The sequence below is a fragment of the Branchiostoma belcheri genome, unplaced genomic scaffold (genome assembly GCF_001625305.1).
Source record: "Branchiostoma belcheri isolate BF01 breed outbred unplaced genomic scaffold, Haploidv18h27 scaffold217, whole genome shotgun sequence".
NCBI lineage: Eukaryota > Metazoa > Chordata > Leptocardii > Amphioxiformes > Branchiostomatidae > Branchiostoma > Branchiostoma belcheri.
The window spans coordinates 127,343-153,526 of record NW_017803680.1 but is presented as its reverse complement, the minus strand read 5'-3'; the positions used below and the strand labels follow the sequence as shown (position 1 = coordinate 153,526).

General features: G+C 42.8%; 1 protein-coding gene across 1 annotated transcript; it reads left to right on the top strand.

Moving 5' to 3' along the window:
* Positions 1 to 696: 696 nt before the first annotated feature.
* LOC109470035 (xanthine dehydrogenase/oxidase-like) lies at positions 697 to 25,785 on the top strand. The gene is made up of 34 exons (XM_019768810.1): positions 697 to 765; positions 3,709 to 3,766; positions 5,060 to 5,156; positions 6,145 to 6,253; positions 6,706 to 6,832; positions 8,399 to 8,460; positions 8,774 to 9,004; positions 9,210 to 9,351; positions 9,626 to 9,793; positions 10,001 to 10,077; positions 10,315 to 10,521; positions 10,833 to 11,017; positions 11,388 to 11,574; positions 12,150 to 12,224; positions 12,724 to 12,841; positions 14,532 to 14,583; positions 14,835 to 14,961; positions 15,422 to 15,544; positions 15,815 to 15,901; positions 16,183 to 16,348; positions 17,640 to 17,694; positions 17,939 to 18,010; positions 19,072 to 19,159; positions 19,552 to 19,638; positions 20,156 to 20,347; positions 20,547 to 20,692; positions 21,155 to 21,229; positions 21,695 to 21,920; positions 22,860 to 22,978; positions 23,281 to 23,401; positions 23,822 to 23,887; positions 24,608 to 24,796; positions 25,209 to 25,376; positions 25,735 to 25,785. The coding sequence occupies exons 1-34, from the start codon at positions 697 to 699 to the stop codon at positions 25,783 to 25,785; spliced, it is 4,122 nt and encodes a 1,373-aa protein (XP_019624369.1).
* The last annotated feature ends 399 nt before the right edge of the window (positions 25,786 to 26,184 follow it).

Below are 26,184 nucleotides of genomic sequence, written 5' to 3'. Positions count from 1 at the left end.
CTTAACCACTTAATATCATTAACAACCATCTGTGTTTTCTCAAGTTATATGTTGTACACACAAAAAAAACCAAAATACACAACTCTGCAGCAACGTAGGAACGTGATAGGAAAACGTATGAACATGAAAGGGACCCAAGAGGTCGTGGGTTCGAATCTTATGCCCCTGGGAAAGACACTTTACACGACTTTCCTCACTTCACTCAAGTGGAAATGAGTACCTTGCTTCGGTTAGGGACGTCTCTCAGATAGGACGTTAAATGGAGGTCCTGTGTTTTGGGAGAGCCACACCCCACGCACGTTAAAGAACCCACCATACTTATCGAAAAGAGTAGGACAGCTTGTTTAGATGTGGTGACAAAAGCAGCTGTAGCAACTAGATAAGAGTGGCCTAGTTTGTCTACCAGTCCATCGGGACTTTGCCTGGAAGCTGTCTTGTTTTCTAGGACAATGTATAAATTATCCTTGCCAGGGCGACTAGCCTGTGTTAGACAAGCTCTCGGCCGGAGGTTAATGACCCCCACCCCATGGGGCGGCCGGCCGCCAGGAGCGCGATTAGTCAGGCTTGGGCGACTAAACAGGTGGTCACGAGTTTCAGCAATTTTAAATTTACGTAAGTTTGGACACCTGGACAAGAAAACAATTTACGTAAGATAGGACACCTGGACAAGAAAACAGTCACCAGCCGCGGGAAAACATGCCTGATACGGAAACGGCGGGGGTTGAGGGGAAATCGGAGCTTGTCTTCTTCGTCAATGGCAGAAAGGTAAGTTAATTTGAGGCAAAGGTTATTGAAAAAAAAAAAAAAACGGGTTCCACACTGGGCGCCTAGGGCTCGGGACTCGGGGAGAAAATGGCGTCGCCACTATCAGTAATCTGCCCCTCAGCGAAAGCTGTACAGAAACATTTTAATGTCTGCGAGGCCTGATAGCGCTAGCGATATGCTTTTTTTGTGCCAAACAAACTATTCTGCCACCTGTTAGAAGTGTAATAAGTGGTCGCCAAACCAGATCAGCTTATAAACTGAACACTCCTCGCAGCAGAACTGATCGTTATCACAATAGTGCTCATTCATGATCCGCCTGCTTAACATGAAAAACTGTCACATTTTTTGGACCTAAGACTTATTTTAGTGTTATCATTGTCCGTCGGTATTGTTGTTTGCACTTGCAAACGTTTACTGACAAGATTTTATATACATTTTATGTAATGATTTTATTACTATTTTAAATTGTTTAATATGACGTTTTATACTGTTTGCTGTTTATGTAATGTCCCGATGTCAATTCAGCCTCTGGCTGCCATTTTTGGGACAGTGTTGTTGTATTTTTAATGCAAATAAAAGCAATCGAAGTGCTCTGAACGCGTACGGAATGCTACCCTCAGTGATGTTGTACGAAAAGCCCTTGCCGTACGTTTCTTCGGTCACCTACCGCGGTTTCCAAATCACCCCTGACCTGCTATGACTAGGATTCCATTCATAAACAAACTCGACATATGTACAGAAAAAGTCATTTATCCGCAAATGTGGACACTGTTCACCCGAGGTAAAATGCATTCTCTTCATATCACACTGCAGTGCAATGTACTGTGCTCAGCTTTGGTCCAGCTACGGAGCTGGAACCATCCATAGGTTACGAGTTGCCTTGATAGTTAGTACGGTCTAAAATGCTTTTGTCTCAGCCGATAAATGTTAATAATAGCGACTTATTTGTGAAGATTCGTGTTGATACTTTTGATGCCAACCGACGGAAACTGCTGTATTCGTTTGCCTCTCGCTTGATAGGGTCTGGGAACGATTATCAAACTGTTGCTCCGTTCGGAGGCTTTTTCCTCCCACAGCCTGTTCTGGCCATGACATTACTGTACATTGACCCGCCCACCGTAAGGCCATGTTGATTTGATTATATGGATGACATCCTCCGGGAGCCCCAAAACTGATGCGCGCGTGCGAATAAAAAAAAGTTTTGCAAAAAAAAGTTCTTTTCATTATGAAATCTACGTGGTCATGAGGATTGAGCAAATGGCACAGAATATGGTTTGGCGAATAATCTAGTCTTCAAGTTCATTTCTTTACAATTTCGTCTTTTTTCGTTTGATTTTTGCATTCTACGACATTGGTATAGTTTTTATTATTTTTTTTGTAACTTATTGTATATTTTTGCTAATTTTGCAACTGTTTTGTACGATTTACAGTATGGTTGAAAACTTTTTTTTTGGAAACGGCCGAAAATTCATGCGCGCGCGGATTTCATCCATATAATCAAATCAACATGGCCTAAGGGACCTCTGTACATGCCTCGTTGTTTTTTTAGATGTTTAGATGTGCCATGTTAATTTCTGTATGCTATAGGCCGTCTAACGATAAATAAACTAGAAAGGCCGACATTTGCTCAAGAACAAATACAGCACATTTCACCCATCTTCCTCCCCATTCCAAATTTCCCCATGCAACCCATACCACCCTGCATCTGCTTGGAGATTACCTTTCCATACAACCCTGTATCTATTTGATTATCGTAAGTTTGATCACATCATCCCAGCAGCCAATCAGCAAGGAGAAAGTACTCCTAGCCTGTGTTACACAAGCTCTCGGCCGGAGGTTAATGACCCCCACCCCAAGGCAGGTATTTCTGTACACATTAAATGTATGATAGTATACAGGATATTCTTGGCAAACAAGTGTCAGAACAATGATAAAATGAAGAGGAGCAGTAAGGGTTTGTTTCATATGGTGCACCAGTGCATGCACCTATTCCCTATTCCCCAAAACGAATTTCGAGTGATGTATACCATTTCAAAAGCCTAACTAGGCCAACACTTGCTCAGGAGCAACAATGGACCTGCCCCCCTCCCACATATATATATACACAGCTCTGTCCAATACCTAATTTAAAAAAAAGCCTCCCCAATTTAAGAATGGATTCCTCTAGTGGCCCCTACATTATGTTATGGTCCAGTTAAAACACTTCCACACACACCAAGTCGAGTCCAAAATTGAATTCGAAAGAAATAACAACTCCTCTATTTAACAACATACCTTTCCACACCAAATATAGTATTTATCTGATCATGCCCGTTCAAAATTGAATTAAAACTAGTTGGAATAATTGTATTATTTAGTTACATGTGTGCCCATATACGTGTATGAGTGAATTGATTCGGTTTAAAGATTTATTTGGGCATTGAGCTCCTGACCTTATGCCCAAATATGGTCACATCCAACACACACTACTATAGTACATTACCTATAACATAGCCAGAAAGACCAAATAAAACCAATCTAAAATCTAAAAGTCTGTATCCATAAAACTAAAAACAAAGACATCTGGGGGTATTTCGTCACTGTACCTTTCTGTCAAATTTGGCCCAAAAATGAAGAAATTGAATATTCCATTTAACGAAATTGCAGGAAAAGGAGGGCCACTGGACACACAGTGTTGACACAACCTCCCCACCGGAAGTCTTATGCGGAAGGTACCTTCAGCACCATGGACAGCGAGTGCTTAGAAAGAAACCCGGAACGGTCTCGAGTCAAGTTTCATGATGCGTTCTAATACTTCCGTTTTTTATGCGTCATTGATGACTGTTTAGTGTTGCATCGTATGGCAACACATAAGGAGATATGATGTTGACACAACGAATAAAATAAAAATAAGAATAAGAATAAAAATAATAAAACGAGTGAAATCTTTTCTTCTGTCTGTAGGTTGTGGACCAGGATGTTGACCCAGAGATGACCCTGTTGACCTACCTCAGGACGAAATGTATCCTTCTGTACTGCACTTTCTTTCCTGACAAATGTTTTACTTGCACCCAATATTGTCGATAGTTTTAAAGCTTACATGTGTAGGGCAATTTCGCATGTCTATCGGAACCCATGTAGTTCAGTTCAGTTCAGGTCCTCCACGTGAAACGAGGTGCCACTCAGTATGTCTTTTCACACATCCCGGTCAGGTATGGCGGCCAGCAGGTTACAGTCCTTCAGACCAACCTACTCTTCTATCACTTTCTTGAGTGTGAGGTTCTGTCAACCCTTCCTTTTTGCGTCCGGTTGCCAGAGGAGTGCTTTAACGGCCATCTCGCCACATGCCCGGCAAGTGCCAGATGTCAGTTCTGAATGATCTATAGGCCAAGTAAATTTTATGGATGACATCCGCAGACTCCAAAACTAATGCGAGAAGGTGAAAAAAAACAAGGCGCCCCCCCCCAAACAAGGTCCCTATATTTTGAAATTTTGACATCATAAACCCTGTTAAGCAAGAAATGATACATATATTGTGCTAACTTTTATATAATACTGCCAACTATCACAACTATCATTTGTCACTGAAACTACTTTGAAAAAGGAAAGTTTTCAATCATTGTACAAATGGTTTTGATTCAGTGGGAACATATAAAAGGAATGAAATACATCACTGCATCAAAGTAAAAGTCAAAACAATAAACTAGAGCGTTGTCTTGTCTCCTCTCTTCGTGTTTATCTGCCATACACGTTCCAGCATGGAAAGGCATGTCATTTTGCCCATTTTCGGCATGTTGACAAGGGCAACAAAATTTCTTGTTCTTTTTTTCAAAATCAGGCGAAAATCCATGCGCGCGCTGATGTCATCCATAAAAATTAATTGCCGTGGCCTTAATAGTGATCGGGGGTACACCACAGTAGAGTTCTTTGTTACTGTATACTACCCATGTAGTACCTGATTTAATTGCACTCCCAGCACTACCTAGTCATATACATGTAGTGTTTATTTTATAATGACGTGTACCAATACAGATGAACTTTCGTGCCATTCAAACTTTCATAGAACACCTCATCCTACTAAAGTAATGTACCACGTATATGAGAAAATATGAAGGTTTATGTCTGGAAAAAATATTTGACCCAGTGTTGACGTCACACTTCAAAGAAGCCACGGGTCAGTCTACCGAGGAAGACCAGAGTGACTGATCGAAAGCTCTAGGTGAGAGAACTTTTTTTTGTGTGTTGGACCAAAAGTTTTAACTTTAAACAAAATTATTTGTTGTTGTGTTGTTGAGATTCCTTAACAGTTGACCAGTACGCCTGACAGGAGCGAAACTGGGCTGCGGGGAGGGAGGATGTGGAGCCTGTACTGTCATGGTGTCCAGGTACAGCCAGGCACAGAGGAAGGTGCTGTATCCTTTTACACATATACCATACCTTTTACAAGATATAACGTTACATGGGGATTGATATATAAATATAGAATACAACACGGTGTATTCCGTATCGCCCGAGGTACCAGCCCGACCGCGCACCCTGGTCATACCCACCCAAAAAAAACACACCTTTCAATGCGAAATGAGCGAAAATTTGGTGTCCCTAAACCCAAAAGAATAATGCAATAACATCAATTCCAACGTCCGAATTTTGAGTTCGACTTTTCGAAATCGGTGCACGCGGTTAGGGCGAAACGCGTTCCAATCGATCTTAGAACATTTGGAACCCCCAGGCCGTACGCGTTAAGAACCCCCGGGCCGTACGTACCGCTAGTTATCACACGGGTCGGAACACCCGTATCAAACGTAATCGCGGCCCAGGTTGGACATAACATACCAGACTGCTTAGACTGTGATAACGTTCGATATGGGTTAGGCTTGTGTGATAACTAATGGGTTATCCGACTTTGGTAAGGATGCATATGGTGGTACCTTGGGTGATAGAAATACCACTACACCGTGTTGTATTGAATGTATTCTACATTAATGCTGTATGTATCATGGGCATTCCTGGATTACAAATCAGCATATCCCAGAGTGGCGGTTTATAAGATCTAGATATATACTGGAATATATTGTATAAGTATAATGGACATTACTGGGCAGCTGCATATTATAGAATGGTGTTGGGGTGAGGGGGGCATATGTGGGTTGCATGAGCTGCTGCCTAACCCAGGGACTTGTGAATTAAAGAGATAAAGTATCATAAACACAGGATAAAAGATGCGTTGCAGTCACCCTGCTTTGAATACCTGTCTTGTTCCTATTTGCTCCCTAGTAGAGTTGGGGTTCTTAGAAAATGTGTAGGGGTGGCGGCTTAGGTGGATTGCGTGCTACCCTGGGACTTGAGGTGATTTACACATTAATAGACAAGACGTGTGTTTTCCTGAGTACTGCCGTGCAGTCACCTTGCCGTGAACGCCTGCCTCGCTCCTATCTGCTCCCTACACGGCGCAGCTGTCACCACAGTGGAAGGGATCGGCAGCACCCGGACCAGACTGCACCCTGTACAGGTCAGGTTCTCACCTTCTCTCCTGTAAAGTCAATGTCCTTCCTGCACCACGTGTTGTATAAGGTAGTACCAGGACCAGGCTGTACCTTGCTAACAAAGGAGAAACACAAAAGGTTCGCTGCAGTGACATAGGGACCCCCCACGAAGTTAATTTTTTTGTATTTGATCTTGGTTTCCCCATTGGTAACCTCCCTGCCAAAAAATCATGAACATCGATCCATGCCTCCAAGTATTATTCAAATCCACAGTCTCCCACACTAAAGCAGACTAAAGCTATCACTTAAAGGCAAACCTACTAGCTATGTGGTTCTGATTGGCTTACCAGTAACACACCCGTTAAGTTGGAGTAAAACAGCCAGTAAAAGTGCAGTATGGCCACTCCCCATTGTCATTTAATTTGCCTGTAAAGTGTGTGTTTTTAAAAAGTGTGTCTTGCTGATTTTCCCTGATCAGGAGAGGATAGCGAAGGCTCATGGTTCCCAGTGTGGGTTCTGCACCCCGGGGATCGTCATGTCCATGTACACCTTACTGCGCAATCACCCAATTCCCAACATGGACCAGCTGGAGGCCGCTTTTCAGGGTGAGTCGATCCTGCACTCGCTGTTATTACCTTCGCCAAGAAGGTTATGTTTTTAGAGGCGTTCGTGTATGTGTGTGTGTGTCCGTCCGTCTGTAGACACGATAAGTTGAATCTTTATTATTCTCCACTCAAAAAATGTACATCAGCAGGGGGGAGTGCAAAAAGCACCCCCTCTGAATTGGGTACAAATTTTCACATTTCCCTCATTAAAAAAAAATTCACACAACACATCTACTTAAAAACATATACAAAGACACATACAAGAATTATTTACAATATATACACAGTTCATGCCGATTTCTGCAGTGAGTCGTTGTACAGTCTGATCGCGCAATGCAGGAAGGACTGCTGCAGACGCTTGGTTCTTGCGTGAGGGATCGTGAGGGATAACTTAAGAAGACTTAAATGGATTGTTTTCATACTTAGTAGGTGGGTAGGTCTTGATGGGATCCCAAAACTAATAGATTTTGGACCCCCTAGCGGCTTGTTATGGTACTGCAGCTGAACTTCCGGTTTTGATATCTCAAGATCTAGGCAAGCTAGGGTGACGAAATTTAGATGGTAGGTAGTTCTTGTGCTGGGGAAGAAGTGTCGTAAGTTTGAGCTCCCTAGCGGCTTGCTCTGGAACTGCAGGGCTATCTGCTTGAAAATATTCAAAAGAGGATACTAGTAACTCAAGAACCGGTTGACAGATCGTCGTGATTTTTGGTATGCATCTAGCTTTCATGATGCTTAATATAATTTTGTGACAGTTATGGAAATATGAATGTAATTTACATAATTTATGGGGAAATTCTATAAATCAGCTGCATTCCATCATAGGACTAATGAAGCTTGTGACATTGGTAATTGAGAATAAGATAAACACTAGAAGATATTGATTATGTAAGTGAAGACTTAATTTGCATAATGAATGAGAAAATGTTATAATTCTGTAATCATGATAACTGCCTGGAATTTCATACTTATGGTATTTGAAAGTTCAGTGAAGGTGAACATCATTAAACATGATGCATTCAAATTAGGATGTCATTTGCATAATTTATGAGGAAATGCTAGAATGGCATTGTTTGTTGATATATGACTGTCTTTTGGTTGAGAATATGATAAACTGATATTAATTCATGAAAATGAGGATCCTACTTTGACAAAAAGGGGGAATAATCTATAGTTTATCAGCCATAAACATTAACATCATTTAGCAAAGGTATGAGATCGGGGAACTCTAGTTAGTTTGTCATTGTCAAGCATGTCTGAAGTTTGTAGAGCATCTGCCAGATTAACTCTTTTGTGTGCTTTACTACGCCACAGCTTTTTCTTCAACTGAGATCTGCCACTTCTGATATGTCAGGTGTCTTTGGCTCAAGAAAACTCTTCCTCTAGACCTAATTAACCCTGCTTTATGCTCCAGTATGGTGGGTAGTCTCATTGTAAGTCTCGATTCAGCACTTCTGTGTATTCACTATTTGATACTAATAAAGTACCAGATGAATATCAAGTCATGACAAAAGTTTCAAAATTGCAAATATGCAAAATGTGCAATAAAATGGTTTCCACTTCCTCTAGGTAACCTGTGCAGGTGTACTGGCTACAGACCTATTCTGGAGGGATACAAGACTTTCACCAAGGTACAGATATTCTGTGTGGCTTAGTTGTAAACTTGTGTGGATGGCATTCAGCACCAGGGACGGTTCTGTGTGTGTTTGTGTGTGTGTGTATTTGAATGCGTGTAGATGATTTCAATGCTAGGGACAGGTCTAATTACATGTATGTACACATAGCATCCAGCACAATGGATAGGTATGTTTGGCTTTGTTGATGACACCAGGGACAGCTTTCCTATGTTCAGTGTCAAGGATATTTTTTATCCTTCATCTTGAATAAAAGGCAGTAGAAGGTGTTTCTAATTCATGCGCTGTACTTTTGCACAATTTCCAGGAGTTCCAGGGCTGCTGTGGAGGAATGGCTGGGAGCGGCTGCTGCCGTCACGTTCAAAACGGGAAGTCAGCCAATGGACAGGTAACCAATGGGCAGGCAGCCAATGGCAACACTGGCAATGGATGGATTGAGGATGTGACTCATGCTGCACAGGTCTCCACCGAGTTGTTCCAGGTGTCAGAGTTCAGGCCCCTTGACCCAACCCAAGAGCCAATCTTCCCACCTGAGCTAATGGTAAATGGCATCATCGTTTATTATTGTTTTAAGTGTTTATGGGTATTCAAACATTTATTTCTGTCAGAGTGTTTAGATCCAAGGTCTTGTATGTACCATTGCATGCCATAGAGGACACAATTCAATATGGGATTTGTATTTTTTGGCCATATTCTAACTAGTTTATCACAAGTTATATCCTAACTACCCAATATGATTCATATAGATATCTGAGAGTGGTGATCAGACGACTCTGAAGTTTGTTGGAGAGCGAGTCACTTGGATCAAACCTGCAACTTTCAAGGAGGTTCTGGAACTGAAAACAAGGATTTCACATGCCAAGCTGGTGGTTGGGAACTCAGAAGTTGGTATGTATGAAAAGAGATTTAATTAATGTGATAAAATGATTTCAAATGTTGAGGTTTGGAGCGGTGTAAAAACTTTTAATCATAAATAACCCTGGAGGAAGAACAACGGTTTGAGTTCAGATCAAAGAAGTATCAAAAAGTATCAAAGAAGTGCAGAGTATACATTCTTAAAAGTTAATCCATCAAACATAATCAGTGGTGCTAGACACTAGTGCCCTAGAATGCAACAATTTATATTGTTCTTGTGAATGACAAAAGAGTCGTCTTTGTGCAGGTGTTGAGGTGAAGCTTAAGAACTGTGAATACCCCCTGATCATCGCACCTGGACACCTGCCTGAGATCAACTTCCACAGGTACACCGAGCACGGCATCACATTCGGAGCCGGATGCACACTTACCTACCTCAATGACACTCTGACAGAGGCCATAGCTGATCTTCCAGGTAAGAGTTTTTGTTTATCTAGAATTTTTTTGTTCTATGCACTTTTTTTTAAAATGATGGTATAGTTACAGAATATGGTAAATAAATAAGAGTGACTGACGTCAGGGGATAGCATCATTAAGCACGAGGAACATAGTTAGCTTTTAGTAGTTTAAATGTTTCTAGATTTCTGTAATGTCTCACCCTTCGTATTTCCTGTGTGAACAGAACATCAGACCAGACTGTTTGCTGCCATAGTGGAGATGCTGAGGTGGTTTGCCGGCCACCAGATCAGAAATGTCGGGGTACGGTTTATTATAACAGATTGAACTCGGGTCACAGCCAGTATTTTGTCAGCCTATAACATTTTAGATGAATTGTTATAATTATCAATTGTGCATTGGAGGTAACATTTGATGTACAAGATATATTCACATGGTGATATTTTTGTGTTTTGCACTGCTCTATCATGTCATCAAATATTACATAAAAAACTTGATAATCAAACAATAAATATAGATGTTAATTTTTCCTGCCAACAGTGCATCGGAGGGAACATCGTGACCGCCAGCCCCATCTCTGACCTGAACCCCATCCTCCTGTCAGCCGGCTGCACCGTGACGGTGGCGTCCCACCAGGGAGGCAGCCGAGTGGTCAGGATGGGCCACGACTTCTTCCCCGGCTACAGGAGGACTGCTCTTTCTCCTCAGGAGGTCATGGTGTCTCTGGATCTTCCTTTCACCAAGGAGGTGTGTCAGTTCTTCTTAAAGAGCAGATGCTACTTTTATGTTTACCTAGTTTTCAGAAGGAAAAGCAGGATGAAACACATTGTTTTACTCTTTTCTACTTCACCAAACAAAAAAGGTCAGATGGCTGTCACCATGGTAACTGGTGATGTATTACTCCGTTGGATAACATGTTGTAGCAAGTTGCAAGACAGAATTGGAGAAGATGGTCACCATCTCTGTCTGTCTCTCTCTCTCTCTCTCTCTTGAGCTAGATCGTGTGAAGATTTCAGTCCAACTCAATATCAGTCCAACATTGCATCTATTGTCTTTAGAATGAGTTCTTTCTGGCTTACAAGCAAGCCCGGAGGAGGGACGATGACATTGCCATCGTAAATGCAGCCTTCTGGGTGCGGTTTGAGGAGGAGACAAACGTTATCCAGGACATCGCCCTGTCCTTCGGAGGAATGGCTCCCACCACCGTCATGGCTCGCAACACGGCCAACAGGCTTGTGGGACTGTGAGTGAAACACAAGTTTATCCTGTGTATAATCATCAGTTAACAAAAAAAGTGCAAGAGTGTAAGAATTGCAGAAGATAGAATACAACATAGAGACAGAAAAGAGTAGAAGAGCGTAAAAATAGCATGAGGTAGATTATAAATGGAAAAGTGCAAATTAGTCCATTCTTTTGTAGCCCGTATAACCATTTTTTTCTTGGCTTGCTATCTCCTAGACAGTAATTCGAATTGTAGTTTTAGAGAGTGAGACAATAATCTAAGTGGGAAGTTTTGTCTACATTGTTCAAAATTGGGACAATGATCTGAGTTGGAATTGTTGTCTACATAATGGGACAATGATTTAAGTGGGAAGTCTTGTTTATATTATTAGGAAGTGGGACAACGACCTGCTCCCCGAGGCCTGCTCCAGTCTGGAGGACGACCTGCCGCTGCCCCCGTCTGTCCCCGGAGGAATGGCCGAGTTCCGCCGAACCCTCACCACCAGCTTCTTCTTCAAGTTCTTTCTGTCTGTACAGCAGAGGCTCAACCTCAAGGTACCATTTTATTTATTACCAGTAGCATGTTAGTACTTCTATGACAGTAACCGTCAATAAGAGATCAGTCTGAATAATTGTTACGAAGCATCAGTACTTGTCAGTTACATTGCAGTCAATATAGAACGCTACACGGTGTATTCCATATCGCCTGAGGTATCAGCCCGACCGCGGGTCGGATCGCTCGAAGGCCTGAGGGAGATAAGATCCGCGGGAGGGCTGGGACCGAGGATACCTGTATAGAACACCGCGCATCAAAGGTATTCGTAATTTCGGAATACCCGTATCGAACGTATTGGTGGCCCAGGTATGACACAATGAGTTACATGTAATCTGCTTTACAGAGATGTTACTAAAATGGGACTGTCAGTAACTGATCAGTTGCTGACAGTCACATATGAGTACAGTTCTTGGTGATGAGCACCATCTGCACTCAGATACACAGACCTGCCCTTGGTGATAAACACCATCTGCACAGAGGCACACAGACCTGTCCTTGGTGTTGAACACCTTCTGCACCGTACATCTATCCCAGATCCAAAAGATGATGATGAGCAACTATTATTTTTTATCACATCTCTGTGTTTTCTCCTGTACAGGATGTCCCCCCGACCTACAGGAGTGCCTGCAGCCTGTACCACAGAGAGCCGTCACATGGTACACAGATGTATCAGGTAGAGTGGAACTCGCTGCCTTCAAGTACAGTTTGGGCATCATAACCAGATAGCTTTAAACAGTGCTTAGTTAGATGAGCATATGACAGAGCCAGCTGTCGCCGTGATGAATGCCTGCAAAACTGGTGTGTTATGCCAAAGGGCATCTATACCGTCTGTACAGATATAGAATCTGATACAGACCGAGGTAACGTGGTCTCTCGTGGTCTGGTAGGATGCACAGCTTAATAGCTATACAGTCATCTTTACTTTAACTGTCTACACTGGTTATAGGAGGGACATAGGTCGAGCAAACATAACACTGCGCTGTAGTATACATTAAGTGTATGAATAATCAAGGTACAAGAGTTTAAACTTCTAAAAGCAAAATGTTTGCTGAGAATTAACGTAAAAGTAACTTTAGGTACAATGTATAACAGTAAAGCGTGTTTAATAACACACTTTCTCCTGTTTTCTCGGGAAATTTGATTAAATTGAAATGACCAACTTGTCTGTACAGGAGGTTCCTGAAGGTCAGGCGAGGGAGGATGCTGTTGGGCGTCCCATCATGCACCTGTCTGCGCTGAAGCAGGTGACTGGGGAGGCTGTGTACACGGACGACATGCCCCCCCTACAGGGTGAGGAGGGAGACATCAGAGGTTTTAACTTGAACACTAGAAAGGCCAATATTTGGTTTGGAGCAAATACAGCGATGGGTTCACCACATTTTACCACATGGCAGGGAAAGAATGAGAAACACAAGGGAAAACAATGATTACATTGATATAACTATAATATGAAGTAACATACAACTAAAAACAACAGTTGGATAGCTATTCCCTACTTTATTGGTTAGGATTTTTAATTGCATAATGCAAACTATTGATTTTCAAAATAAAATAAAAAACGTTCATGCCCCGCATTCCAATGCTGGAGCAGAAAAGCTTGAAATACCTACCAAAACACTTGAATAAAGACATACTGTCAGTATGGAAATGCTCTGTGCAGGTGTTAATCAAGTTAAATCCCAACAGCCAATCAGCAAGAAATGCTCTGTGCAGGTGGAAATGCTCTGTGCGGGTGTTAATCAAGTTAAATCCCAACAGCCAATCAGCAAGAAGTATAGAGGAAAGCTGCATGCCTATTGGTTGATGCCCTGCATTCCATTGTGATGACTCATGCCCAGACGTGGTAAACAAGGCACACTAACACAGTAATACATTTGCTATAACACAGCCAAAAAACTCAAATAAAACCATTCTAAAAGCCTGTATCATAAAAATTTAAAAAACGCCTAGGGGTATTTGCCCACTGTACCTCCATACCAAATTTCAGGACCTTAGGCCCTAAAATGAAGAAGCTGAATCCTTTTAAAGATATGGCAGGAGGAGAAGGAGAAGGAGGAGAAGGAGGAGAAGAAACATCAGAAAAAGCAATATGGGTTCACCACCACTTCGTGGTGTGGTGAACCCATAATTACATACCAACACAGATGAACTTTCATAATAAAATGTAATATCCAAGCAGATCTTTCGGTGGGGGTAAGACAGTATCAAATATCCATTTCCCCATCCATTACCCACTTATCCCCACCGAATCTGTTTGGAGATTACATTGTTTTAACTATTAGGAATGATTGTTCATCTGTGTTGGTAGTGTGTAATGTTTAAGTTAAAACGTTAGATCCAACACAAAGACGTTCTCTCACCTAGAGCTTTCGACCAGTCACTCTGGTCTTCCTCAGTAGACTGACCCAGTGAAGCTTGTCACATGGCTTCTTTGAAGTGTGACGACTACACTGGGTCAAAGGTATCTGGGGAGGCTGTGTACACGGATAGCATGTCGTGCCTACAGGGTAAGGAGGGAATCCTGGCTCTACTTATAAACTGTATATGTTTCATTTACTTCATTTCACACTAAAATACATTGCAGTATCGTATCCAGAACCCTGCCTAATAATATAACATTACACACTGTTAGTTCTATGCCTGAATGACTTAGGGTTACGATCAGGCTTAGTTCTAGTCTTAGATATCATAGATTATATCAAAGAACGTAGATTTGCTCCAAGCATGGTTCTGAATACGTGTGAACTATCCAGAGCCATGCCAAAGCACGGATCTGGATATAAAGCATGGTTCTGGATGCAACAGTGAGGACGGACGGCAGTTAGTACTGTGCCCAGTTCAAAGGCTGTTTATAAAGGAATGAACAGTTTATTGTGAAAAGTGTATAATTTGCCAACCTGCATATGGTAATGACAACAGTCGAGTATTGCATGAGCTTGCCTGTTGTCTAACATACATGTACATGCTGTGTTCATGTCAGGTGAACTGTATCTTGGACTGGTGCTCAGCAAAAAGGCTCATGCCAAAATTCTGTAAGTTGATGATGTATTGTGTAACATGTTACCTGTAACAGTAAATAATTGGGCTTGCTCTGATATAGTTTAAAAAATTATTCGTGTGTAGCAGGTATGTTTCCAGTATGTTTGAACAATCCTTATGATAATGTTATCATTCACTTCGATCATCTTGGTTTTCACATATGAACATTGTCCCTTGTAATGAAATAGAACAAGCTTTTGTGTATCTTAAAAGGCTTTCTTCAAGAATTATTACCATTCCCCAGCTCCATTGACCCCAGTGCAGCCCTGCAGATGCCGGGAGTGGAGATGTTTGTCAGTGCCAAGGATGTCCCGGGCTCCAACGTCACGGGTCCCGACGTCATGGACGAAGAGATCTTCGCCTCTGAGAAGGTAACTTTCACAAGTCAGGGCAATTTGCAATTGTTGTGTAATTTCTTTGTGATAAGGTTTTTTTGGTTTGTTTTTTTGTTTGTATGCACTTGTGTCGTTGAGTTCTTAAAATGACATTGAACCATGTTTCAAGGAAGCACAGCAAGGGTCCTGGCAGTCATATTGCCAATTAGAGTTGCAAAGTTTACCATTCAAACAAAACAAAAGAATCATTAACCAATTAAAGCAACGTACGTGGTCTTTCAATTTATTTTATTTTTTAGCCAGAGTAGCCTTCTCAGTGATTAACACTGCTTTGCAGTGGGGCCCTGAACTCTAATTAGAGGTTCTGAAACGACTGCAACTGTGCTGAAACATGAATTGTTCATATTGTATTAAAAACATGAATTATTTCCTGTAATTATGTAGAGGAAGAATATAGGCATGCCTAGAACTTGGGATGTGTTGTTATTCCATGTAGGTGACCTGTGTTGGGCAGGTAGTAGGTGCCGTGCTGGCGGACACACAGGCACATGCGCAACGGGCAGCTAAATCAGTGGTGGTGCAGTATGATGACCTGGAACCCAAAATCATCACAATTGAGGTCAGTAAGGTCAAACATGGGTTGTACCTAGAGCAAGTGCAAAAGAAGTGTTTGATCTGATCCAGAGGTTTATTGCCCGTTGTCCCTCCAGTTGTTTTGACTATTGGCTGAATACAAAATGAGCTAAGACTTAGGCAAAATTGGCCATAAGTAATGACTGGTTGGAAAAAATATGCTGATTCTGACACGGAAAACCAGTCCATGTCTCTTAGGTTGATATATGGTGTGCTAATTTCTCTCTGTGTAATCAATCATGCCTTTGCTTATCAGGATGCAATTCTGCATCAGTCGTTCTTCCATCCCATCAACAAGATAGAGAAGGGAAATCTGGAGGAGGCTTTTCAGAAGGCTGACCAGGTAACACAGCTGTCCATTGTCTAGCTGAAGGAATTGAGCAATATTGTTCAGTTTATAGAGGTGCTGTCACAATGGTCGACCAGCCCCTCCAGCTCTGTTCTGCCTCGTGCTACATAATGTGCTTCAACACGAGGCGTGACAGAGCTGAAGGAAGCAGTCACTACATATATATAACAATAAACATAACGGTAGTTTCTTAGGCTAGACCTAGACCAAATGTTATAAATTTGCTTTGAAACTGCAAAAGTTACCTAATAGTTCATCATCTACATGTATATGAGAACATTGAGGGTGAGCTGAGGATTGGAGGCCAGGAGCACTTCTACATGGAGACCTGCGCCGCCATCGTGGTGCCTCATGGGGAGGACGTGGAGATGGAGATCTACTGTTCCACACAGAACCCGAAGATGACACAGGTTAGTCTTACAGAACCCCACCAAGACACAGGTCAGTCTAACAGAACCCCACCAAGACACAGGTCAGTATAACAGAACCCCACCAAGACACAGGTCAGTCTAACGGAACCCCACCAAGACACATGTCAGTCTTACAGAACCTCACCAAGACACAGGTCAGTCTTACAGAACCCCACCAAGACACAGGTCAGTCTTACAGAACCCCACCAAGACACAGGTCAGTCTAACAAAACTCCACCTAGACACAGGTCAGTCTAACAGAACCTCACCAAGACACGGGTCAGTCTTACACAGCCCCAACCAGACACAGGTCAGTCTAACAGAACCCCACCAAGACACAGGTCAGTCTAACAGAACCCCACCAAGACACATGTCAGTCTTACAGAACCTCACCAAGACACAGGTCAGTCTTACAGAACCCCACCAAGACACAGGTCAGTCTAACAGAACCCCACCAAGACACATGTCAGTCTTACAGAACCCCACCAAGACACAGGTCAGTCTTACAGAACCCCACCAAGACACAGGTCAGTCTTACAGAACCCCACCAAGACACAGGTCAGTCTAACAGAACCCCACCAAGACACATGTCAGTCTTACAGAACCCCACCAAGACACAGGTCAGTCAAACAGAACCCCACCAAGACACAGGTCAGTCTAACAGAACCCCACCAGACACATGTCAGTCTAACAGTACCCCACCAAGACACAGGTCAGTCAAACAGAACCCCACCAAGACACAGGTTAGTCTAAAACAACCCCACCAAGACACAGATCAGTCTAACAGAACCCCACCAAGACACATGTCAGTCTTACAGAACCCCACTAAGACACAGGTCAGTCTTACAGAACCCCACCAAGACACAGGTCAGTCTTACACAGCCCCAACCAGACACGGGTCAGTCTAACAGAACCCCACCAAGACACAGGTCAGTCTAACAGAACCCCACCAAGACACAGGTCAGTCTAACAGAACCCCACCAAGACACAGGTCAGTCAAACAGAACCGCACCAAGACACAGGTCAGTCTTACAGAACCCCACCAAGACACAGATCAGTCTAACAGAACCCCACCAAGACACATGTCAGTCTTACAGAACCCCACCAGACACATGTCAGTCTTACAGAACCCCACCAAGACACATGTCAGTCTTACAGAACCCCACCAAGACACAGGACTGATCTTGGTGCTGAAATTTTTGCTGTGATTCCTACATGGCTATGAGATAGAAAGCATCCTCCACACGCGTGTTTGTGTGCATTATACCTCTTTGAGATTATCAAAAACAAATGTGATGCTGTTGTTCACTAGATGATGGCAGCTAATGCCCTGGGTATTCCTGAAAATAGGGTGGTCTGCAGGGTGAAGAGGATGGGTGAGCAAACATACTTGTCTTTCTACATTATGTATCTAATAGGGATGAATAGTAGTGACCAGTTTTGACACCAATTGCTTTTGAATAAAATGTAACATTTTCGTAAGTTTTTCGCTGACAAAGTCTAAATGTTTCTGTTAGTAATTGTCACTAAGATACATCGATCCTATATTTTCTTACATAGGATTGTGTGTCTGTTATAAGACAATATTATTTGATGTTTATTGTTGTATGTTTTTACAGGTGGAGGTTTTTGGAGGGAAGCAGACACGATCGTGTGTTGTTAGTTCAGTCGGTGCCGTGGCTGCTCACAGTAGGTTACCTGCATTAGTGATGCCTAATTGCACCATCGATGACCGGCATACCCATAATATTACCACAGATAAAAGGCTAGCAACATCGTCTCTGAATGACAACAACCCAAACAGTATCATCAGCTTGAGTTATGGAGATTGAGCTCTCTGAAAATGGGTTCCTTGGATTGTACAATGAGACAAAGATGACCTACATCTGTCCTAGTGTAATCACATTTGTTCTGTCTGACTGTCTCTTCCCTGTCAGGGCTCAGAGATCACACCTGTTCTGTCTCTCTTGTCAGGGCTCAGAGATCACACTTGTTCTGTCTCTCTCCTGTCAGGGTTCAGAGATCACACTTGTTTTGTCTCTCTCCTGTCAGGGCTCAGAGATCACATTTGTTCTGTCTCTCTCCTGTCAGGGCTCAGAGATCACACTTGTTCTGTCTCTCTCCTGTCAGGGTTCAGAGATCACACTTGTTCTGTGTCTCTCCTGTCAGGGTTTAGAGATCACACTTGTTCTGTCTCTCTCCTGTCAGGGCTCAGAGATCACACTTGTTCTGTGTCTCTCCTGTCAGGGCTCAGAGATCACACTTCTTCTGTGTCTCTCCTGTCAGGGTTCAGAGATCACACTTGTTCTGTCTCTCTCCTGTCAGGGCTCAGAGATCACACTTGTTCTGTCTCTCTCCTGTCAGGGTTTAGAGATCACACGTGTTCTGTCTCTCTCCTGTCAGGGTTTAGAGATCACACTTGTTCTGTCTCTCTCCTGTCAGGGTTTAGAGATCACACTTGTTCTGTCTCTCTCCTGTCAGGGTTTAGAGATCACACGTGTTCTGTCTCTCTCCTGTCAGGGTTTAGAGATCACACTTGTTCTGTCTCTCTCCTGTCAGGGTTTAGAGATCGCACTTGTTCTGTCTCTCTCCTGTCAGGGTTTAGAGATCACACTTGTTCTGTCTCTCTTTTGTCAGGGATCAGAGATCACACTTGTTCTGTCTCTCTTTTGTCGGAGTTTAGAGATCACACTTGTTCTGCCCCTCTCCTGTCAGGGAACAGAGATCACATTTGTTCTGCCTCTCTCCTCTAAGGGCTCAGAGATCAGTGAGGATCATGCTGGACAGAAATGAGGATATGATGATAACAGGGACGAGGCACCCTTTCCTGGGCAGATACAAGGTGTCTGGTTTAAGTTAAAATCTTGTCAGAGCTTGAATAAAACATTGTCTGAACACAGAACGCTTAGGCTTCATTTGTTTGGTTAGTCTTTCTGTGTGGATCACTATATTTTCATTGGAAAGTATTTCATGTTGTACACTTGATAGCTTTCTCTGTGCACTCTGGTGAGAGTATGCAAAACTGCAGTTCTTGTATTCTTGAGTGAGGTTTCACGAAAGCTGTGCAGTCACATTGTTGCTGTTTTTAAACTCTGAAAGAGTTCTATTTGGACATGTCGGTTTGCAGTGTTTGGTCTTAATTCGCAGAACTGCAGAAACATATGATATCACTTGCTAGTCACGTCTGTGAAGCTTGATGATAGTACAGCCTAACCCTGTTGCTGTGTTCTGCAGGTTGGGTTCATGAATGATGGGAGAGTTGTGGCCCTGGACATCAGTCTGTACAGTAATGCAGGGAACTCTGCGGACCTGTCCATTGAGGTAAGTAGCAATGATCAGAACTAAAACACTTTGTACCTAAAGAAAATTGCCTTTTTCTGCAGTAAATGTGTACAAACAGTTTTTCTTTCATCAGATCATGACAGATGGGATGGGTAGTAGAATAGACAGACAATTCCATATTATACAATTCAACTCTAAATTAAGAAAACTTACTTTAACAAATCTTAGATTAGTACAGATGGGTAGTCATACAAATCTCAAACTGAAATTACATCTTTATTGTTTTATTTGGGTAGAGGCAAATGTTTTTCCTTTGGGTCTGATTTTGACATTTTCTCTGCTTAGCACTCAGCACATATGAGAAAGAGTGTGGAAAGGTCAAACACACAGCACTACCAGCGGACTAGCCTCCTGCTGTAGTGCCTTGCACAACTGTATGTCGCCCAAGGGCTATGGAAATGGAGATGGGCACCACCCCTATGCTCTGCAAAGATTGGAACAGGACCTTTTTTGTGACACCGGCATGTCGGTAGCTCAGTAGTGTATGTTTTTTCAGGTTATGGAGCGATCATTATTACACTCCGACGGCGGTTACACCATTCCCAATGTCCGAGCAGTCGGCTACGTCTGTAAGACAAATACTGTGTCCAACACGGCCTTCCGCGCCTTCGGAGGTCCCCAGGCTCTTTATTTTGTTGAGAGTTGGATTTCTGACATAGCTATCAAGTGTGGGATCTCTCAGCTTAAGGTACGTGTAAAATGTTGCAAAATGAGTGGTATAAAATGCAGGGAATAAAATTTCTATTGCACATGAAAGCATTTATGTTGTATTGACGCTGATTGGAAGAGTACAATTCACGCAATATTTCTCTTGAAAACTTGCCTGACTGAGTATGAGACTTGGCTTCCAACACCCCAGATACAAACCCTCGTCTCATTGCCAACAGGTGCGAGAGATAAACATGAACAGGGAGGGTGACCTGACTCACTACAACATGAAGCTGGAGCGGTGTCAGATGGAGCGCTGCTGGCAGGAGTGTCTGAAGAAGAGCGACTTCCACAACAGGCACAGACAGGTCAACATGTTCAACGGGTGAGCTTAGCACCAGGAACAGGACTAGAGTATACATAATATACTTTACTTATACTTTATTCATAAAAATCAACATAGCAGTATAATAACATGTCATGTATATGTAAGTCCTTCAAAATGCCCCATGTTTTACTTGTCATCTCAGTACTGACGATTCCAGTGACTCCAATCGTATAAACAAAAAAGAAATCTGGGATTCCAAACCTCTGGGAAGTACTAGTATATATACACGTGGTGATCACAACAACTGTTAAACATCCAGACACCCAACCATTATGCCACACAGTCCCACTAAATAAAATACAGTGCCTCGTGTATTTTAAATGACCCAAGGTAATTATCATTCACAGCCATTCCAGTATTATTTTCTTCAAGTCATGACTAAGTCATGTCAATTCTCATGTATGCATACAATAAAACACAATTATATTATGTACAAATACTTATTTTCACTTACAACAGCGGGAGCAGGTGGAAAAAACGTGGGCTGGCAGCCATCCCAATCAAGTATGGCATTGCCTTTGGAACATTTCTTGACCAGGTAAGAGTCAGTCTTCAATTGGACCATTACATATTTTTTGCCAATCAGAGAACAGTCACATGTATGCATTCTCAGTTTTTACCCTGACTTTTCAAATACAGACTTAACATGCACAGCCTACCTCCCTGTCCTTGTTCCTTGTATGGTGCACCTGTATTGCCTTCCAAGGTCGGTGCCCTGCTGCATGTGCAGTATGTCTGTATTGCCTCCCCAGGCCGGTGCCCTGCTGCATGTGTGATGTGTCTGTGTCTTGTCTCTCCAGGCCGGTGCCCTGGTGCATGTGTGATGTGCCCTGGTGCATGTGTGATGTGCCCTGGTGCATGTGTGATGTGCCCTGGTGCATGTCTGATGTGTCTGTATCGCCTCCCCAGGCCGGTGCCCTGGTGCATGTGCGATATGTCTGTCTTGCCTCCCCAGGCCAGTGCCATGTGTGATGTGTCTGTATAACCCCCCCCCCCCACGGCTGGTGCCCTGGTGCACGTGTACACGGACGGGTCCGTGCTGCTGACCCACGGTGGAACAGAGATGGGGCAGGGTCTGCACACCAAGATGGTCCAGGTGGCCAGCAGGGCGCTGAGGATCCCTACTTCCAAAATCCACATCAGTGAGACCAGCACCAACACTGTACCCAACACCTCCCCTACTGCTGCTAGTGTCAGCTCTGATCTCAACGGAATGGCTGTCAAGGTGTGATCTGAAGACAGCTTGTTTCATTTTGTCTTGTGCCTGATGCTTTAAAGAAAGATAAATCTAAATAGCAGTTCTTGTACACAGTCAAGATAAACTGGTCTTTTCCATCAAGTAAGTCGATCGGTCACGTCGATGAAGGTTTGACATCCAGGTAATACGATACGCCAAAAAGCAGTTACTCAAGCAAATGGGTATGATTTTGAAAACGTCAGACGTTTCAGCTAGTATCCACTAGCTTTCGTCAGTGACTGAGAGACCAGAGGGGAAATGCAGGTTTATAAGCACAAACTATTGATTGATATGCAAATAAAGTGAAGACAAATTTTTGGAAGTCAAAAAAGGAACAAAAGTCAGACAATTCAAGACAAGATAATGTAACTCCAGAAAGCTCCTGTTATACAGAACAGGAGTTTAATAAGTGTTGTCTGTCCTCGGGGCCGGGAGTGCCAAATCTCAAGTGCCGGAGAGATCCACCCGTAGCCCCCCTTCCCTGTTGAGGGACTTGTCTGACATTTGTTCCTTTTCCGACTTCCAAAAATTTGTCTTCACTTTATTTGCATATCAATCAATAGTTTGTGCTAATAAACCTGCATTTCCCCTCTGGTCTCTCAGTCACTGACGAAAGCTAGTGGATACTAGCTGAAACGTCTGACGTTTTCAAAATCATATCCAGTTGCTTGAGTAACTGCTTTTTGGCAAGTCGATCGGTCGCAGATCTAGTAAGCAATAATCAATTTAATAATTATGTTTGATAGATCAGTAGACTTTCAGTATACGTGTCATGTACAGTTAAATCTTTCCCATACGGGTCTGTCCACTTGTCCAAGAAGAACACCAAGTCTTCACCTAGGTTTTCATTTTGGGCAGGTTTGACTATATATCATCAGAATGACAGTTTGTGTTATGTGATTGATCCGTCCCCTGTTTTTTTCCCAGCTTGCTTGTGAGACCATCCTGCAGCGACTGGAGCCGTACATGGGGAAGGGTTCCTGGGAGGACTGGGTGCGGGCGGCGTACTTCGACAGAGTCAGTCTGTCAGCAACTGGCTTCTACAGGTCCGTGGGCTGGGACTTTTTCAAACACAGACATAGTAGAGTGAAATTCACTGCCACCAAGGGTAGTTGGGTCATCATTCATCACTAGATAGCTTTAAATAATGCTTACAGTTAGATGTGCAAAGGTTAGGTGTGACAGGTAGTTTATAGTGTAATATAGCCAGCTGCCACCGTATCACGTGCCTGTGAAGCATACACACCTTGTGTGTTACACGAAAGGGCAGTTATTCTGGCTATACTTGGCTTTTCACTTTGACAATTGCAAATCTTAAGTACATTTACATTGCTGTGAATGGTTGTCTGTTCAGCACCCCGGGACTCGGTTACGACATGCAGAAGAATGAGGGGAGGCCCTATAACTACTTCTGCTACGGAGCAGCCGTGTCAGAGGTCGAGATAGACTGCCTCACCGGAGATCACACGGTAACACGTGGGCTCTTGATGACCAAATACTCGGATGCTTAATTGACTCCTTGAGCTTTCATACAATTCAAATACAAAGCTTTTCTTCCTGAAGGAAACATATAGTGCAAGTACATAACAGATCAATTACTCTTAGACTACTGGTAATTTACACAAAAGGCTTACAGGGAGCTCCCCTGAAATTTGTTTTTATGAGCAACTTGGGATCTTCATGTCATTTTGTGATATTATGAAGATTACAGATTATTTCAGTCTAGGGTGTGGGCCCTTAGAAAGAGTCCAACTTACCGTAACACTCGTTCCTCTTAATTCTGACTCTTATATCCACCTAATGCATCGGATGGCACTGGATGTGCTGCAATATTTTACACAGTCACACATTGCTCCAACAACGTAGTGACTTGTTGCCGCACCCCACAGGTTCTGCGCACAGACATAGTGATGGACGTGGGGGACAGCTTGAACCCTGCGATAGACATTGGACAGGTACGGTGGTGGCAGTCTACTATCATAGTCTAATCAACAAATCGATTTCTTAGTGACTCTATTGGTCGCGGTTTCCTGTTATATATTTACAATCGGTATTGTAGTTTTTAATATAGTGATGTGAAAAAAAATATTGTTTTTAACAAACTCACTTAATTCAAGGCACATTTGTGCCCTTCCCTGCCAATTTCATTTTGTGTGAGAAACAATAAAAAGAATAAGGTACTTTTGATTGTTGAAGTACAACCCAGTCCTTCTACATGGAAATCATAAGGTGTAGCTTTTAATTTATTGTAAGATCTGTGATGTTTTCTAACAGATAACTCAGTTATTCCTCACCGTAATTCAACTGTTGTACCAGAGTCAATAGGTATTGGACAATAGATGATGTTGATCTATTGTCCATTGTACTGTCATGAAGGTTCATCTGTGTTGGTAGCTACATGTTTAAAGTTAAAACGTTAGATCCAACACAAAGACATTCTCTCCCCTAGAGCTTTCGAACTGAGCTGAGTCACTCTGGTTCAGTAGGTCAGTAGGGTCAGTAAAATGACCCAGTGAGGCTTGTCACGTGGTTTCTTTGAAGTGTTTCACCCCTCTCATGAAATAGTCTTGTTCAGTGTCCAAATATGCTTACAGTGTCCAGTGACTGAACTTTGCCGTGAGTGTTCTTTTGTCCATTGTTGTTTCTGGATTGCAGTAACACAGATTTTCCCGTAGATCGAGGGAGCCTTTGTGCAGGGCTATGGCTTGTTCACCATGGAGGAGCAGGTCTACTCGCCCGACGGGGTGCTGTACTCACGAGGACCCGGCATGTACAAGATTCCCGGCTTTGCCGACATCCCCGTCCAACTCAACGTGTCCCTGCTGAGAGGCGCGCCCAACGACAAGGCAATCTTCTCATCCAAGGTAGGCCTGGTTATAACGTTTACCTTCACAGAGGGTAAAAACTGTTTTTTGCACAGTTCACATCACACAAACTGCTTTTGCACAGCTCCTTCTTCTTTTCCTTCTTCAAACACATACTTAGGTCAATTCCCAGGACCAGGTGGCTGTAACCATGGTAACTGTTGCTGTAGCAGACACCTTGTGGTGTAATTGCTTGCCAGTTCAATGTCTTAATTCTCCAATTTCTACCAAAAATTTACTGCGAAGGAAGTCACCCAAAACGTGTGGAAATGTAACTGCCTGTATGTTAGAAATCATGTAATATATACTTTTGTTCAAGCATTGCAGCACTTAACAATTACAGACATGACGGAAGTATTTCTGTTTGAATTTTCAAAACCCATAACTCCTGTCCTTATCCCTCCACCCCCAGGCTGTAGGAGAACCACCCCTCCTCCTGGCCTTTTCTGTCTTCTTTGCCATCAAAGATGCCATCTCCTCTGCCCGGGCGGACGCGGGGCTGAAGGGCGTGTTCCGCCTGGACAGCCCCGCAACGGCCGAGCGCATCCGCATGGCCTGCCAGGACCAGTTTACTGCACAGGTAAGGAGGTATTCTTATCCATGGTTTGTCTGCGTCAAGCTTTCTCTGGTTTATGGATTGAAACATTCCATGTTCAATGTTGGGCTTAGCATTGTACAAAGTTCTTGTGTCGTTGTTCTTTTATGTTCCGATATCAGATTGTCAATCAAACATCAATGTCAATGCATTAGAACTGCCATAATTGTTGTTAAAACCCATGTTATATTTCACACCAAATACAAGTACATACAATTAGATGCTTTGTGTGTCTTTGAAAAGTATACGTAAGACAACTGCTACCAAAGGTCTGAGAAAAGTAGCGTTACGTGCACAACAGTGTTTTTCAACAATGTCATTTCATGCTACTGTTCCCTTGTAGTTCCCTGCAGCTGAGCCTGGACGCTTCACACCCTGGGCCATTAGACTTTAGGGGGAGCCAATAGGCTTTAGAAGGGGTCATCAGGCTTTAGGAGGGACCATTAGGCTTTAGGAGAGGCCATTAGTCTTTAGGAGAACTGATGAAGAACTTCCAGGGGCCGGCAACAGAAAACAGCAGCACGACTCCTGGCTTCATTCTTGCATGTGTGGTCAAGGGTTCGAAAAGATGTTATAGATTTTTGAGCTTAAAAGAGCCGTATTCATAATAGATTTACTAATAGGTGTTATCATTATAAACATAGGTAAGTGACCTGTGCATTGTGACCATCTGTTATCAAAGTTGCAAGCAAGACTACTTTGATTTCTGTACTATTGATAAAATTTTTAAACTTTAGGATGCTAAAAGTGAAAATCAAGTTTGATAAGAAACAAATGTAAAGAGAATTAATTT

What these genes read in the sequence shown, in the direction of transcription:
- LOC109470035 (XM_019768810.1), top strand. Translation starts at nt 697, where the DNA reads ATGCCTGATACGGAAACGGCGGGGGTTGAGGGGAAATCGGAGCTTGTC. An exon ending in GACCTACCTCAGGACGAAAT is followed by an intron (nt 3,767 to 5,059) that starts GTATCCTTCTGT and finishes ACAGTTGACCAG; the next exon opens with TACGCCTGACAGGAGCGAAA. An exon ending in CAGGTCAACATGTTCAACGG is followed by an intron (nt 20,693 to 21,154) that starts GTGAGCTTAGCA and finishes CACTTACAACAG; the next exon opens with CGGGAGCAGGTGGAAAAAAC.